Source organism: Lepeophtheirus salmonis, chromosome 1 (assembly GCF_016086655.4).
Source record: "Lepeophtheirus salmonis chromosome 1, UVic_Lsal_1.4, whole genome shotgun sequence".
NCBI classification, from domain to species: Eukaryota; Metazoa; Arthropoda; class Copepoda; order Siphonostomatoida; family Caligidae; genus Lepeophtheirus; species Lepeophtheirus salmonis.
The window spans coordinates 9,590,888-9,608,928 of NC_052131.2; the positions used below are offsets into that span (position 1 = coordinate 9,590,888).

General features: G+C 31.1%; 2 protein-coding genes across 2 annotated transcripts; both read left to right on the top strand.

The window, feature by feature from the left end:
- The first annotated feature begins 382 nt into the window (after positions 1-382).
- LOC121116516 (uncharacterized) lies at positions 383-4,595 on the top strand. Its single transcript, XM_040710774.2, has 3 exons — positions 383-1,164; positions 1,236-3,108; positions 3,173-4,595. Exons 1-3 carry the CDS (start codon positions 1,036-1,038, stop codon positions 3,322-3,324), a joined length of 2,154 nt encoding a protein of 717 aa, XP_040566708.1. The 5' UTR covers positions 383-1,035; the 3' UTR covers positions 3,325-4,595.
- A 6,829-nt stretch (positions 4,596-11,424) lies between these two features.
- LOC121116525 (bestrophin-4) lies at positions 11,425-15,046 on the top strand. The gene is made up of 8 exons (XM_040710783.2): positions 11,425-11,521; positions 11,587-11,697; positions 12,676-12,853; positions 12,917-13,072; positions 13,142-13,624; positions 14,185-14,385; positions 14,450-14,771; positions 14,832-15,046. Exons 1-8 carry the CDS (start codon positions 11,454-11,456, stop codon positions 14,912-14,914), a joined length of 1,602 nt encoding a protein of 533 aa, XP_040566717.1. The 5' UTR covers positions 11,425-11,453; the 3' UTR covers positions 14,915-15,046.
- Positions 15,047-18,041: the final 2,995 nt, after the last annotated feature.

An 18,041-nucleotide genomic window follows, 5' to 3' on the forward strand; every position in this document is an offset into this window, starting at 1 on the left:
CTGCGTAGACATAGGAATGCCGTATTTGAAAATAGCAGCGAAATAAATTATCATAATTCATATATATTATTTTAAAAAAGGTTTGTCACATTACACTTTCCTAATTTTTATCGGTCCAGGCCGCGGTCCATTGACTCACTCAGTTTCGACCGATGGATAGTCGGTCCGGCTTATTCAGTTCAAACTTACCCAACACTTTTGTCCTCGTTTCGCTACTTGCTTTAAAGCTTTAGGAGGAATAAAGCATTAAACATCTTTTAATGTTTTAACGGGGGCTTACATCATATTTTCAAACTATACCGTTGTAGTATGAACGAAGATACGGAGACCCACCGAGTGAGGCATAGAGAGGCGAGATACCTTGAACATGAAGTTGAAGAGAGGACTGAATATTGAATATACTAATGGAAAATATGAGTTTCTAGGAAGGGGAAGTATGGGTTTATTCCATATATATTGGAATGATACTTTATTTTGGAAGAACAAGACCATCATTTTGATAATATTTTGATATTTACGTTAAAAAGAACCTTTTTAATTGTAAATTGTATACAGAAGACAAACTATCATTTTTTGCATAAGAAAATATTTTTGGGATTTCAAATATTATCCCAAAGTGGAAGAGTTGATTAAAATACCACGTGATGTTTAGATAAAATTACAACTACGACAAATATTATTATCTTATAAATGTACAAGGCTCATATAAGCTCACCATTTATCATACAAAATTATATTTTTCACCGCAACAGGTTGCGTGATTAGAGCTTGTGCTCGTCCAGATAGAATCAGTACTTACTAACCTTGCCTTCTTCCACTTCACATATTAGTAGAACTCATTGTCATTGGTTAAAACTCTTCCTATTGTTTAATTTTTTGTGTTATTGATATTATGACGTAATTTTAGTATTGACGCAAATTAGTTATTTTCTCACGACAATATTGAATAATAATGAATAAATATTTTTTTTGTCTAAGATATAATTACTATTAGATACAATATTCATAATTTAATCAATAATTACAACCTTAAAAATGTCTAGCAATGTGGATTCTTTGGATTTCGAAATTTTGATTGTTTTTAAGGAGCTCAAGGAACCTGCGACATATAGAGATATAAGACAGAGATTGCTTCATTACGAAGATAAAGATGAACGAGTCAAGGTATGTTTATAAAATTATTATTAAACAATGGATATCTGTGGTTTACTTATTGTATCATCATCTTTTTGCAGTTGGTTAAGGAAGAGTTCCTTCGGTCCAAAGGGAAGATTGGGAACGGCCTTATTGCTAAAAACTCTTTAAAAAGATCTTCCAATGATTGTTTGTTGTTACCCTCAGTTCCTCCAAAAATACTTAATAGTACTCGATCTCCAGAAGTGATTGATCTCACATCTTCTACTCGCTCTGAGATAATAGAGCTTCATTCCTATCTGCAAGAAATTTTCCCTTCTCTTGACAAAAGCCTCTTACATTCCAAGTCTTGTGAACTTGTTGGAAATCCGTTTAAAATTTCAGAGTTCATTGAAGAACAGACAAAGACTGCTATTAATATAACCTCTCCATTGCCATCTACAAGCTCTTCTTCTTTTGAGCCTGTCGCTAGCTCTACAACTCCATCAGAATCTTCTCAAGATGAAGAGACAGCCAAAGAAAAGGAAGTGGAACAGTCCCGACAATTGCAGCATCAAACTGTAATGAAAATATTTCCTAAGGTTGATCCACAGTTTCTTTATGAAAAGGTGCTAGAATACCACGGACGGGACTCTGAGTTTCAAGGATGGATATCTCAAATATTAGAAGGAAATAGTTCTGGTTCTCTTCCATCTTTTGCTGACTACGAAAAACGTCTCCAACAAGAGGAGCTTATTCAAAAGTTTTCTTCCGAAGGAGATGTTCGAGAATTAGTGGAGCTCTATGGTAATCCCATTCAACATTTTACACAAAGAAGAGGTGAAGTAACTATGGCATATCGAAAGTTATCTTTGGCTTATTTATCATTGGAATTTCGATATCACCGAAAGAAGTTTATCGAGTCTACATTTATAAGTCATAAAGAAATATTCTTAGGGGCTTTTCTATTCCTTAAAAATACAAAGGAAAGGACACGAAAGACCAAGCGACTTCTTTTTGAATGTACTATCCCCAAAGAACTGGACATTGCTTTTTTGAAGGAATATCAAGTAGCCAAAAAGGTTGATGAAATCACAAAATTTTTAAATGATTTAACTCTTGAAAGAAAGCATAAAGTAGAAGAGGCAAAGAAAACTAATTCACTGAATAGTTGTCAATGTTGCTTCGATGATGAGTTATTGGATAGAGACATGGTGTTGTGTCCAGAAAAACATAAATTCTGTAAGGAATGTATATTACGTGCATCAGAGATTGCTCTTGGTGAGGGAAAACCTGGATTAAATTGCCTAATGGAATGTCATACAGCCTTTCAATTATCTGTTCTTCAAGAGGCTTTACCCGCAAATATCTTCTCAAAGTGGTTGCCTCGAATTCAAAATGTAGAAGTAAAAGATGCATCTCTGGATGGAATTGCAGAATGCCCTTTTTGTCCTTATATGACAATCATGGATACATCTCCGGAGGAAAATAAACTTTTGATTTGTATGAATCCACAATGTGGCAAAGAGAGCTGTAGACTATGTAAAGAATTATCTCATATCCCTCTTCACTGTGATGAGGTGGAAAAGAATGATGAGGTACGGAAACGAACCTTTATAGAGAATAAAATGACTGAAGCCCTCATTCGTACATGCCCAAAGTGTCAGAATAAATTCTTTAAGGAAGATGGTTGCAACAAAATAACATGTACATGTGGTACTAATATTTGTTATTTATGTCGAAAAGTTATTAAGACAGGATATAAACATTTTTATGGTCAAGGAGCGGATGCCCAGCCTGGGATGTGTCCCTTATTTTCCAATAATGAAAAATTAATGGAAAATGATGTAGCTCGTGGTGCAGCTGAAGGTATCAAAGAGGCTGAAGAAGATCAACCAGATGTAGTATTGAAACACGATCCGACCATCGGAGTTAGCAAAACCGTATATAAAGACGATGATCCAAATTTAGCACATCATCCGAATTTAATTCAAGGTAAAATCTTCATCTTTGTAACTTACACAACTTTTTTTGAAAATTTAAAAAAAAATCATTCCAGATCATTTTCCTGGAGTTCTTCCTCAGGATGTACGAAGAGAGCAAGCTCAAATCGAGCGCGAGATAGAAGCTCATCCACAATTGGACATAAACTATCGACTTTTTCAGCAAGTCTTATATCAATTTATGAATCTTTTAATTCACATTGGATGATGATGATGATACAAGAATGGCAAAGTTGTCGGTATAATTCGTTCGAAAATGCTTTAGTGATAATACATTTTGAGTCTTAAACAACTTAAGGAAACAAGGATACTTCCATGTTAATGTATAAAAAGATCTGATAAAAGTTAAATAAATTTAAATGTAAAAAATGGAATCTGTTTATTATGAAATATGAATATAATAGCAAAAGGGTTACACGGCGTTGCTTTGGTCCAGGAGGAAATCACATTGACAATGGTCAATGTTATTTCTTCTCAATTTTTAGACCCCTTGGTTGTGGGCGAGTATTATAATAATGACAATATGGCGCCTGTATTTAATATATATTACCAGTAAAGGAATACCAGTCGTTGCTTGGGCCATGGAGGGAGCAAAAAATCACATAGTGATGAAAATCCAGTATACGATGGGCATGTTAAAAAAAGAAAACGAAAGTCAGCTTGGTAACCCTGAAATTTTAATAATGTTTTGGAGGAGAGAAAGAATAATGCTCATGGCCTTTCATTAGATCAGCTACAATCCGCTGTAACAAAGGAGGAGGGGGAGAAGGAAATAAACAGTTGAATCTATTTAGGAAAGGATATTCACTTCTCTAAATCAGGGATTAAAAATTATGACAACTGCTATGGAAAAGAAAATTAATTCTTCATATTAAAAATTCCAAGAAAAACGGGCCAACTAAAAATTCACCGGATTTACATCATATAGACAATATAAATGGCATTTCTTCTTAATGTTTAGAGCCCTTCGGTGCGGTCGAGTATTATAATAAATAGTATATATATGTATTATTATGAATTTAAAAAAAACAACAATATGTTATAAACTTCAAATAACGTATTACATATGATATATCCATGAAAAAATTTGTCTAGGTGAGACGTCAATTTTTATTTTGTAAAAAAATTACCAAATCGAAATTCGAGAAGAAAAAAACCCACTAATTTTGCAAAATAAAATAGTTAAAAGTATTTTTTGACATTGTAAAGAAAAACAGAAAGCTAAAAATATTTTTTCAAAAAAAAAAGGTATGGACAAAAATGTCCTCGAAAAATTGTTACAAATTGAAAAACGATTAATAAAATGGCAGATATTTCAGGTTGGTAAATTTCAATTATGTGTCAAATTTATATGCAAACGAATTTCCTTACAAATTTCCACAAACTTTATTCCATTTATGAACTTAATATTGAATAACTTTAGATTTTTGTAATTTTTTGTGCATAGAATTTTTGATTTTTTAAAATAAATAATAAAAATAATAATATTCCTGTGGACGCCCTTGAAAGTTGACAATATTGTGTGCGTTCCATTTTCATTTATTCCCCAATTATTATTAATTAATTTTGCTCTATATACTAATAACATAATTAGTAGTGTGGTTTAAAAAATACCTTCACGCTTATTTGTAACTAGTGTACTGGTTTCACATTCAGTTTCTCCTTCTTATATAACTTATAAGTAAAGAGGGGATATGTGTAAAGAAAAAAATAATTGTTCCAATTAGAAAACGAAAAACAGTTTATATGTATGCTTTTTCATCTTTTATGTTCATTATTTGAGTTCGTGGCGGGTTAAAATCTCTCTCTAAAATAAGAATTATCGTATATCTTTGGTGTAAATTGATTTAAAAGGCATAATAAAATAAATATAATCATAATATTTCCCAGCACTAATGCTATTTTAAGGGAAAAGTTCTCCTCTTTATACCAGTAATTCATTTTTTTCCTCCAAAATCATAAAACGGGCATCTAATACTAACATGGGTCTTAATTCAGGTGTACCATATGTCTTACTCTCGCATTCTCCTCGCCCTCTTATAAAAAACCATCTCCACCTATAATTAAGGGTGATAATTTTGGTAAGAATAGAAAAGCGTGCGAGGAGAAGAGAAGAAATACTTATGGCATCATTGATTAAATAATATACATCTTCTTCTATCAATCAAGAACGTTATCATTCCCGCCTTTATTATTCAATATTAATATAATATTACATGCTGATAGTCGATAGAGAACTTAATAAAATTCCTAAAATAACGTCGCCTTCTGTCTGAATTTCTGAAAATGGAGGCCCAGGAATTTGGAAAACACTTACCGGATGAGAAACAGATGGCTTGTCAGATTTGTCGATATAAATGTGCCTTTAGTCGCCAGTCTAGAATTACATGCCACTCATTATCCTCATCTCATATCAAGAGCATGGATATTCATCTAAAAAATCAAGTTAATGATGAATACATCAAGTCAGACTTTAACTCTGATTTCACAAAGATGCGTATTGCATGTATATACCCTTATCCATTGCTAATCATCTATGTTCAAAAAATTTATGGAGAAATATACGGGTAAACCTATCCCTTCCCGAGGAACCATCATTAAATTAATTGAGGATGTTGGTACTGATGTCATTTATAGAAATACATATAAAAATATTTTGAGTCATCCACACCAAATGACGATCAAGTTATCAGTAAAAAGTATAAAATATTTACTAATTTCGAAATGGAACTCTAAATGATGTACTATTTAACAGTAAGTATTCGATTTTTTTAAATCTAACCCTAAAATACGATTCTATTTTAGCTAAACATATCAAGAATTATAATACACAACTCATTAAATAGCAAAAACAACTGCTTAAATGGTTACAACAACGGGGGTAGTAGCTTTGGATGATTCGCAACTAGTTTGTCTGAGACTAGTTCCTTCACTTAAAGACTTGGGTATGATAATTAGGTTTTCCAATATTACTTTTTTATCACTTAAGGCTTAGCTTTGGTTGATAGGCTCCACGAAATGGTGTTCAGAAACTCATAAAAGGCAAAAACCACTACTTAAATGGTCACAACAACGGGAGTAGTTACATCGGGTGTAGCATTATAATTAGCAATTGTGTATATCCTTCATGATAATAGTATGTTGTTATATAAGCATAAATAACGGGGAAAATATCTTTTTTGATGCTCTTAATAAGGAGTAATATTGCCGGACATTACTACATAATTAGCTTTTGCTCTAAATCTTTAAGATGGATTTATTTTAACATTTTTTTTATTAGTATATTTATTGTCTAATTTTATGATTTTGACATTTACTTTATTACTAATAATTAGTTAGATCTCATCGATACAGATATATCTATCCTTGTGCACAATTGTATATAGCAACTTCCACATGAAGAAGAGGGGTGGTTATCTTTTTGATTAAACTCCACGTCTCGCTTGTGTTTTGCAACCTAAAGTTATGACATATTTAACTGGATTCCGGTGTCAGAACAAGAAAATATTATTTGGATCAATCTATTATTTCAATATTCTATATATTTAATTAATTGTTATTAGTTATATGATTCCAATTGTTTAATTTTGTATATTTAACATAAACGTATGATGGTATATATTTTAGTATGTAGATTATATTTAATTAAAGCCTTCTTTTTTAAACTTGGACCTTCAAATATATTTCGAAATATGTACTCTTCTTTTTCGTTTCATTAGCTATTATTCTGAGAATAAGATTCATAATGAATTACAATTTCATGGAGTCTGACGTTATTAAATCTATTGTAACGGATAAAAAACGTCTAAGTCAATTATACGTAGTATATCTTCATTAAACATTTTGCTAATAAGTACTTTCGTTATTCCCTCAAAAATCATAATAAAGCAGGCAGATGATAATCACATCAGTATTTTAAACAATGATACCATATGTATTTCCCCCCCCCCTTCTCCTAGCACGGGTTTTTCTCTCCAATATTATAAACTTTACCTATAATTATAGTTGATAATATTGTAGAGAAAAACGCGTGCAAGGAGGAGGGGGAAAAAAAGACATATGGTATCATTGTTTAAAATACTGATGTGATTATCATCTGCCTACTTTATTATGATTTTTGAGGGTATAACGAATGTATTTATTAGCAAAATGTTTAATGAAGATATACTACGTATAATTGACTTCGACGTTTTTTATCCGTTACAGTAGATTTGAAAACGTCATACTCCATGAAATTGTAATTCATTATGAACCTTATTCTCAGAATAATAGCTAATGAAACGACAAAGTAGAGTATTTGAAATATATTTGAAGCTCAAAGTTTAAAAAAGAAGGCTTTAATTAAATATAATCTACATACTAAAAAATAAACCATTAAACATTTAAGTTAAATATATAAAATTAAACAATTAAAATCATATAACTATTAATAATAATAAATTATAAATACAGAATATTGAAATAATAGATTGATTTAGATAATTTTTTCTTGTTTTAACATCGGAATTCAGTTAAATATGTTACACAATTGAGACGTGGAGCTTAATCAAAAAGATAATAGTCTCCCTCTTCTCATTGCAAACCTTCATTGTTGTGACCAAGATAGTTGTTTTTCTCTTGAGTTGTGTATCATATTAATAATGTAAATGCTAAAATAAATCATATTTTATGACAATAAATAGATTAAAAAAAATGTGAATACTTACTGTTAGATAGTACAAAATTCAGAGTTCCATTTCGAAATTAGTAAATATTTTATAGGTATTTTACTGATAACTTGATCGTCATTTGGTGTGGACGACTCAAAACATTTTTATATGTATTTCTATATATGACATCAGTACCAACATCCTCCATTAATTTAATGATGGTTCCTCGGGAAGGGATATGTTTACCCTTGTATTTCTCCATAAATTTTTTGAACGTAGATGATTAGCAATGGATAAGGTTATATTACATGCAATAAGCATCGTTGTGAGATCAAAGTTAAAGTCTGACTTGATGTATTCCTCGTCAAATTGATTTTATAGATGAATATCCATACTCTTGTTATGAGATGAGGATAATGAGTGGCGTGTAATTCTAGACAGGGGACTAAAGGCACATTTATATAGACAAATCCGACAAACCATCTGTTTCTCATCCGGTAAGTATTTTCCAAATTCCTGGGCCTCCATTTTCATAAATCCAGACAGAAGGCGACGTCATTTTGGGGATTTTATTCAGTTCTCTATCGACTATCACCATCTCATATTATATTAATATTGAATAATAAAGGCGGGAATGATGACGTTCTTGATTGATAGAAGAAGATGTATATTATTTAATCAATGATGCCATAAGTAATTCTTCTTTTCTCCTCGCACGCTTTTCTATTCTTACCAAAATTATCACCCTTACCTATAATTAAGGGTGATAATTTTGGTCTAAATCTTTACGATGTCATGTTAGAAAACTACAATAAGTCAAGAATAGTTGCCTAAATTGTCTTATCAGTTAAATTTGACTGCATGGATTAACTTTTTTTTTTAAAGATAAATATGAAATAAATGAAAGTGGGATTCTAAAAGCTGTTCTTACTAAGATTGGAAGAAGATATGGATTGAAATCTAACATTATTTTATGATTTACTTTATTATTAATAATTATTAAAATCTCATCGGTAGAAATATATCTATCCTGTGCACAATTGTATATTCAACTTGCACATAAGGAAAAAAGGTGATGATCTTTTTGATTAAACTCCACGTCTGGCTTGTATTTTGCAACCTCAAGTTATGACATATTGAACTGAATTCCGATGTTAGAACAAGAAGATATTATTTGGATCAATCTATTATTTCAATATTCTGTGTTTATAATTTATCGTTATTATTAGTTATATGATTCTAATTGTTTAATTTTGTATATTTAACTTAAATGTATGATGGTTTCTTTTTTAGTATGTAGATTATATTTAATTTAAGCCTTCTATTTTAAATTTGGAACTTCAAATATATTTCGAAATACTCTTATTTTGTCGTTTTATTAGTTATTTTTCTGAGAATATGGTTCACAATAAATTACTATTTCATGGAGTGTGACGTTTCCAAATCTACTTTAACGGATAAAAATCGTCTAAGTCAATTATATGTATTATATCTTTATTAAACATTTTGCTAATAAATACTTTCGTTACACCCTCAAAAATCATAATAAAGCAGGCAACTGATAAATACTGATGTGATTATCAGTGATAATCACATCAGTATTTTAAACAATGATACCATGTGTCTTTCTCCCCCCTGTCTCCTCGCACGCGTTTTCTCTACAATATTATCAACTATACCTATAATACATTGTAGCCATACACTAATGTTGAGACTAAGTCCCAGATTTTTTTCCAGTTCGGTCTTAAGTTATTTTTTTCTAGACTAATTTGGACCGCTATTTCGGTCCATACCGTAGCCCACAATTGAATTGTTTTCAAATCGTGAACTGATTTTTTCGGTCTCAATATTAAACTAATTTTTTCCCAATCCTGATTTATGAGTTTTATGCAACATATTTAACTTCTTGTGACCATATTGAGCCGATTTACACAATTTTGCAATAAAAATTAAGTCATCAACAATTCATCTATAGAATTGGTCACTGAATTTTAAATGGGACTGATACTTATCGAATTTCTCTTTGGGACCCATCTTACGTCGATAACTTTATTGTATCATGCAACCTTTCCTTCAAAACGAAACAAAAAAAAAGTCCCTAAATCAGTTGGTAGTTACTAGTTAGACAATTCTTCCCAACTACGGAACTATTGTTCAATGATTTTACAAAGTGTTCACAGCTTAATAATAACTAATTAAGAATCAGAAAACTAATCAGGAGAAAATAAGCTAAAAAATCGACTGCTAACAAAAAACTTTTTGTTTTATTTTTGTATCAGCAGGGTAACACCGTGCTTTAGGCCTATTTTTCTTTGAGACCGGTCCATACCGAGCTTCTTTAAAGGGGCAGGGGAATTAGTTTGGTCCACCCTCAATCATAACAGTCTCAGACCAGTCTAGGACTTTCAGGCCGAAATCAAACACTACCACACACCTACTTTAAACTTCAGATATATATTCTCTTTGAAAGAGATAATCATAAAACTTCAACACCTGAAATGACTAAAAGACCGATATGAATCGTTCCTAGGACTAATAATAATAAAAAAACATTTATTGCTACACTTCAAATAAACCATACAATCATTACGGACACATGTAAAAATAACTTTAACTTTTGTTGCCCTCGCAATAGTTTGCCGGATTAGGTATCCTTCTGCAGTCCGTCCTGAACGAGTTCTAGGAATGGTGTATTGTTCAGCCAACCATTAATATCAGAATTCATTAAAAAAATGGAGAGGCTGGAGACGGAATGTCCTTCAAAAGGTTGAATATTGTCTAAAAGTTGTGTCCTCTCAATCATAAATTTAAGGCATTCATAAACAACATGAAGGGGTTCTTCATCTCTTAAACCACACCCTCGACATAGTGATAGTGGTGTAACTTCATGGTGCATGATATGATAGTGTTAGAGTAAGAAAGAATGGCCATTGATAAACTGAGCCAAGGAGTTCAGTTGTTCCTAGGAATAATAAAATATATCAAGACTGGACTTATTGGACTGCAATATACTAAAAAGATCTTACACTAACTGAAGCAAAAATCGTTATAAAATGTGAATTTTCAATATGTTTTCTACTTTTTATTTAATGAATTACATAGATGAAGTATTTGTATGAAATAATTAAATGTAAGATCTTTGGTTGATTTTTCGTAGTATAAAACCCCAAGCAATCCAAAGAGAGTACCCTTATATAAATATATATTATAATATCAATGTAGAACTTTTTATAAATAAGAAATATAAATTGAACCAATCTGTAATTCTATTCTATATTAGAAACATGGCTGTCAAATCATTATTATAGCAGGTTTTTGGTTGAGTAATTTGAATTAACAAAGTTTAATGTAAAAAGTTAGTTTCTTTATTCTTTTTTGGTAATCGAGTGATTTATGGATGGATCTATATTCAAGAGAGAAACTTATAAAACAATTAGTAATAATGTATCATCTTTGAATGCTTCTCAAAACACTTTTCTATAGAGACAGGATATTACTTATTCCTTTTGGGGCTCAAATGATAGTATAGATCAGATAACATGAAAATGGCACCACGCCCTCCATGAAAATTCTTAGAGATGATCAATTTAAATGATTGTGATTTTCCCTTGACAAATTGTTTTTAAATTTCCTGGAAAATAATTCTTATATCTGGTTTCAGTCTTTGAGAGTTGACTAAAGAGTCAGCATGACTGTGTCATATGCTGCTAAAATCAGCACTGTTAAGGTCGGTGTATTCTTTAAACTACTCTTCACGTAAGTTGAAAATTATTTAAAACGTAATTTTGTATCCTTTATTTTCTAATTTTGATTTTATGTAGTTGGACGGGCAGTGTCTACAAATTGATATGGTTTGAATTTATGGCCTATCTAGTCCTATATTTTAGTATTTCGATCCTCTATCGTTTTGGACTTGGTGAAGATGGGAAAAAGTATGTAGTATTATGAAAGCCTGAAATAGCTTTTATAGTAGTAGGATTCAATCGACATGGTTTTTGGGGCCAATACGGACTAAATTTGTAGGGAATATAATACGGAGAACCGATTGATTATTTTTCTAAGTTACAAAAAAATATCCTCATAATTTTTATTTTAAAATTTTATTACAGTAAATGATCAAATGACATAATTTTCTTTTTTTGGAAAATGTTTCACTTCAAGACATTTATGTCCTAAAACACTCTGGCTAATTAAGGCTGAGAGAGAATGAACACTTTCAAAAATAAATCAATTTTGCCTATATGCATATATGTTGGGTTTTAATTTATAGATCACATTAACAGTTCGAGTAAATATCTCAATTCAATATCATACTAATAACTAGAGACTTTGAAGCCTTATCTTCAAAAATTTTAGAATTAATTCTGCCAAAAGAATTAATTTGTTAGGGGGAAGGGGCTTTTGACCTGATATACCTTGAATAGTTTCCTTATAATTAGGGCAGGGGGCAAATATAAATGTATTGAAGAAAAGAAATAGTGAGACTTCCCTTTTTCACTAAACCTTTTTTTAAACATAAAGGTTGTTATTTTTTTTAAATTACTTGCATATTTACTTGAATGACACTTTTTCAAAAAGATCCATATTTTTTTTTTTACATAAGTGGCTTCTCATTGCATATATTGAAATTTAAAAATATATATCAAGTGCAGGGTCCTAATCAAAAGCAGGGCTTGGAGCAAGTGTCATCTGTACCATACTAATTGTTGGAACATGTAAAATTCACAGAAATTCAACATTATAAGTGAATGTAGGTATTCCTCATTGGTAACTTTGATGAATGTGGAAATGCACAATGCGTTGTTGTATTTAATGATAAATTAAATTTTGAATCCCAGATTTAAAAAAATGTTCTCAATCGTTGACATTAAAAGAATAAATTATCTAATATCTGATTAAATTCATTCCAGAATATTCGAGACGTTAAGTATATTTTGTAATACGCACACCACTTTGATTCCCTTGACGTTTGTACTAGCATTTTATGTATCACATGTTGTAAGTCGATGGTGGGATCAATACAAAACAATTCCGTGGCCAGATGGTGTCGCCTTCAAAGTGAATGCTTACTGTCGTGGAAAGAATAAGGTTTGATGGATCTCAGTATTATAAAATGTTAATTACATTCCTATTATATTTATTAAAAATTAGCATCAAAACGATGAAATCAGGTCCATTCGTCGAAATGTAGTGAGATATACCTGTGCAGCCATTATTGAAACTCTCCGAATGGTGAGTTGCAAAGTTAAAAAAAGGTTTCCTACAATGAATCACTTAGTTGAGGCAGGAATTCTGACTGATAAAGAGGTGAATATCCTAATTTATTTTTACCTATTTCTAATTTAATATAATTGATATAAAACAATTAATAAACAGGTCAAAATGATAGAAAATGCACATAAAAAAACAACGTATTTGGAATATAGCTATTGGGTTCCTTTATATTGGGCCTCGGAATTGATAAACCAGGCTTATCAAAAGGGTTACATACAGCAATCTAAATACGTTATGGATATACATGGGGAACTCACCAAAATTCGAACTGAATGTGGATTGATTCTATCATATGATTGGATCAGTTTCCCACTTGTATATACTCAAGTGGTTACCTTAGCCTTAAACCTTTACTTTGGTGCCACTTTGGTTGGAAGACAGTATCTGGATCCGAATAAAAATTTGGATGGAGTTGGACCTGATTTTATTTTTCCTTTCTTTACTTCATTTGAATTCTTTTTTTACAATGGATGGTGTAAAGTTGCAGAGGCGCTTTTAAATCCCTTTGGAGAAGATGATGAGGATTTTGACACCAATTGGATGGTTGACCGTAATATTCAATTAGCCTATGTGATGGTGGATGAGGTGATTATGTAGTTAAAAATGGTATTGTACAGGGCTTGGACCCATTCAACCTTTTCTCGTTCATTTTTGAAAAAAACCGTTCAGGAATTTATTCTTTCGATTATTTCCGTTCATTTTTTTAAAACGAAATAACGACCCCATGATCAATTCATGCTCAAGTTTATCTGTCTACGAAAAAACTTTTTACTCACTTGATTTCTGTTTTGAGGACCCACAGATGACGTTCATTTTTCTGCAAAATTCACTTTGTGAATTTATGAAGATTGCTTATATAGTAACTCATGATTATATTAACAACTCCAGCGAGCTAATACGTATTCTCGTAGTCAACTAAATCGGGACATAAATTGATCACATTTTTGTCTTTTTTGTCACTTGTTTTTATATATTGTCGTGGGAAAGAGATATACCTATTTAGAGAACACTAAAAAAGGAGCAAAGAAATTAACACCGTTCAAAGATGTTTTCCGTTAATGAACGGAAATTATGAACGGTGCTAATTTTGCGCTCAATATTTAAGTCTGTTGGGTTAACTAATTTTTTAATAATTTATTATATAGATTGGAAGAAACCCACCAGACGTTGAAAAGGACCCATATTGGGATGTAGGGATTCCTCCAGAACTTCCTTACACAGTGGCTTCATTAGATGTACGAGGAGCTAAACAATTAGAAACAGGAGCCCATAAATTAAATGTCCCTCTTGATCTTCAAGAAACAGTGGATCCAGCAAATCTTCCTGATATCTCCTTCAGTGGAAATGTAATGTTCTAAAACTATTTTAAAATATAAAGATTAATACATTCTCTCTCAATTTAACTTTAAGAAATTACAACGACGCATATCATGCGTAATGGACGAAGTTTTGAGCTGGGCAAGTACTCCCCTAACTGATCGTAAATGTGTCCATGGTCTAAAACGCAACAACAGTCAAAGAAGTGGAACAAGTTTTCTTTCAAGGAGGCGAAGAAATTCATCGATCAATAATAATCACCTTTCATCCTTTCGATCAGTGAGTTTAAAGTCTTTCGACAGTTTTGTTAACACTCCAAATGTATCACCGACATCAAGTAGAAAGAAATCCATAATAGAATCTAGGAAACTGAGTACAATAACTACCGGGAGTGGCTTGGAAACGGTTTTGGAAGGTGGGCACTAATTCAATTTATTTAGTCATAATATGATATAGTATCTAAATTATTTTATAGGCAAGGAAATATCTCTTGTAAATGATGATATTCGGCAAAACCCTAATATAGAAATCATTATTTCTGAACCGAATGAAAACTAGGACCATGGATTCACAATTTCTATATAATTGCTGATGTTATTTTAATGTATCTATTTATTATTTTTAAACTAACTCTTAACTACTATTATACTTAACCACAATAAAGCATGTATTCATAAAGTTATAAAAGCATCTGTTAACAATTTTTGAGTTGATTCAAAATCCGTTTTTGTATTTTTGACTAAAATAGTGTTATTTGAATAAGGAGAGCTCAGCGTTTTTTTATCTGGAGTGGGTATTTTATTCAAAAAATAATTTAATAACCCATTTAATTCAATATATATATATTAGGGTGTCCCAAGACATATAATATACCATTTTTTTCTCAAAAATTTGGCATGCATACCCTTCAAATATACTACTCAAATATGAAAAAATAAATATGTAGGACAACAATAACAGGTGCCTACAAGAGCTTAAAGTTAATTCGATAACTTGATTGTAGGGTGGATTGGGAAATTTGCATTCAAGTAAAGATTACACCAAAAGTAGTTATCGTAATTGTATTTTAACTAGTTTCAGAATGAGTAAATAGATGTATGTCTGTTGTGTAAAGCTTTTGTTTGTTTAATTTCAATTTTACCTAAGTAATTCAGAAGACGTGTTTCAAATTTCTCCGGTCAACCATACTCTTCATAGAGTCATTTTGTTGAGTTTATCTTTCAGAATTGATTAATAATACATTCTTTATTCATCATAATAGTATTCCATTAAGTCTTAAAATATTTTGAAGACAGTGAGGTTTTACATATTTTAAATTAGAGAAAACAAGAAGATTATCCTGAATGTAAAAGAAAATGAAACTATATCCAGGTAGCAACTACAAGCCATACATTATAATATTATTTTATTCGATGTAGATAATATCATATAACTAATGCTTGTATGAGTAATGACTCATTACTAATGATATCCAAATTATGCAAATAAGATGTATTTGCATTTAAGGATCTTATTTTTATTTTTTGCATTTTCAACCTTTATTTGAATTTTTTCCGCCATTTTTAGGTAAACAAATATTCAATTATTAGAATAAAGCGAGGATTGAGTTTGAACTGTGAGTATTGGAAGGGGAAGAGTAGAGGAAAGGTGCCATGAATTATAAAGTGAAAAATACTCGGATACTCAAAAATATATTATATCCATCTTATCACCAAATCTATTTAATAATAAGCAATCGTTCAGCGTTGATAATAATATATTTGACACTTTATATCAAAAAAGGATATTTTAGTAATAAAAAGGAAGACAAACATCAAAATAAATGCTTGCAATACGCGGTACCAGAAAATTGTATTTTTTTATTGGCAGCATGTTTAGAACTTAAATACTCGTACAATGAGACAAGTTAGAGAAAAATTGTAAAAACTGTTGTAACATATATGCTTCATCTATAATACTTAATAAATAAAAAATAATATAGCGGGATCAAATCGATAATTTTAAAGAAACAACATCAAAATTTCCTTTTTTCAACATTTTACAGATTTTCATATGAAAACGCGTACATGAAAACCATTTTTTGGACATTTAATGCCCTTTTTCTTGTTTAGAGTAATAAAATGTAAAATAAAAAATATTAAAAAGTGTGGTGGAAGTCAAGCAGCAGTCGTACAAGCGTTATGGACTATGGTATAACAGTGTTTTTCTGTTAACCTTCGTCTATGTGAATTAAGGTCATCGTTAAAATCAGCTGCCTCTTATATGATTTTGACGGGAGGAAATGAATTACTGATTGAAAGAGAAGAACCTTCCAGATTTAAAATAGCGTTAGTGCAGGGCAAATATTTAAATTCATATATATTAATTTTTTTATGTATTTTTAAATGAATTTACAGGAAAGTTAGGTGAGAATTCTTCTTTTAGAAAGAGCTGTTAAAACCACACGACCTATTCAACTAGGAACAAAAAATTAGGAGCACAGAGGACAACCATTTTTCCTTTTTTAATTAGTACACTTAGTTTTTTCTTCACACAGGCCCCTTTTTTACCTATTAAATAATGAACAAAAAAAGAGAAAGAGGACACTCAACAACCGTTTTTAATTTTATTATCGCTAAACTTAGTTTTTTCTTGACAAAGATCCTTAGGGATACCAAAGTTAATAACTGAATACAATGGAACAGCTGATAAGACGTAATTAGTATATATACCGCTTAGTCGTCTAACCTCTTACAAAGAGACTGGGAGACTGGCTACATCCTCCCCCAAATGTAGGAATTTTTTGAAAAATTATTGCACTGACAGAAAAAATTCTAATGAAAAAACAAGAGGAAGTGTCATTCGATCAATTTAAGGAGGTGAGTAAAATTTAAAAAAATTTCAAGAAATGTAAAAGAAAAAAAACAAACCAAGAACCTCCGCCAAGAAATAAAAATGTAAATAATTGAAAATTTATTAAGGTGGTTGATGATATAACTCTCTTCAATGTAATGGTCTGGTCAAGGGATCTTGACTCTTAAGGCAAGATCCAATGAACAAGTGTTTCATTTGGTGGATCTCATGTCCTTTAATGGAAAGAGCGTTCATTGTGCAGGTACCTCATCATATCAAGGTGAGTTGTGACAAGTGACTTCTGATCTCGTTAATAATTGTCCCTTTACATAAATTCCTTCAGATCTTTCACAGAATCATCGTATACTTTTACGTATAAGAACTAAGGAGCTCAATAAAACGACAGAATAATCGACAGAGATACCCAGTGAAGAGCAAAGAGAATTCTCATCCTCCATCCACAGCTCCTTCTTTGAAATTATTAAAAGTCAACTATGCTTCGTCTCCTGCTCTAAAAAAACTATTCTATTAATAAGAGTCCTCCGGGTTCCTGGATGTATATAACACAGAAATCACTCATCTCCATCACTTTAATATCAATTCCATATATAAGTTTTGCTTCGAAATATACGGTCTATACGGATAATTATATAAGCCCGACACTTCAAGCTCATGACTGATTAATTTATTCCTACTGAGTCACTTGGCATTGGAAAACAAGGGGAACGTGATTCTAAGCTAGTAAACAGAATGTGCTTCTCTTTTCCCGATATTTTGGCCTACAAAGTATATTCTATTCTGCTATTACATATAAATAGTTATTCGGAGCAGTTAAGATTATGTGTTTTACAAA

Bases quoted from the DNA above. Each gene is read 5' to 3' on its own strand.
- LOC121116516 (XM_040710774.2), top strand. From the start codon at position 1,036: ATGTCTAGCAATGTGGATTCTTTGGATTTCGAAATTTTGATTGTTTTT. The intron at 1,165-1,235 runs GTATGTTTATAA...ATCTTTTTGCAG, and splicing joins ATAAAGATGAACGAGTCAAG to TTGGTTAAGGAAGAGTTCCT. The intron at 3,109-3,172 runs GTAAAATCTTCA...AAATCATTCCAG, and splicing joins TCATCCGAATTTAATTCAAG to ATCATTTTCCTGGAGTTCTT.
- LOC121116525 (XM_040710783.2), top strand. From the start codon at position 11,454: ATGACTGTGTCATATGCTGCTAAAATCAGCACTGTTAAGGTCGGTGTA. The intron at 13,073-13,141 runs GTGAATATCCTA...ATTAATAAACAG, and splicing joins GAATTCTGACTGATAAAGAG to GTCAAAATGATAGAAAATGC. The intron at 14,386-14,449 runs GTAATGTTCTAA...TTTAACTTTAAG, and splicing joins ATATCTCCTTCAGTGGAAAT to AAATTACAACGACGCATATC.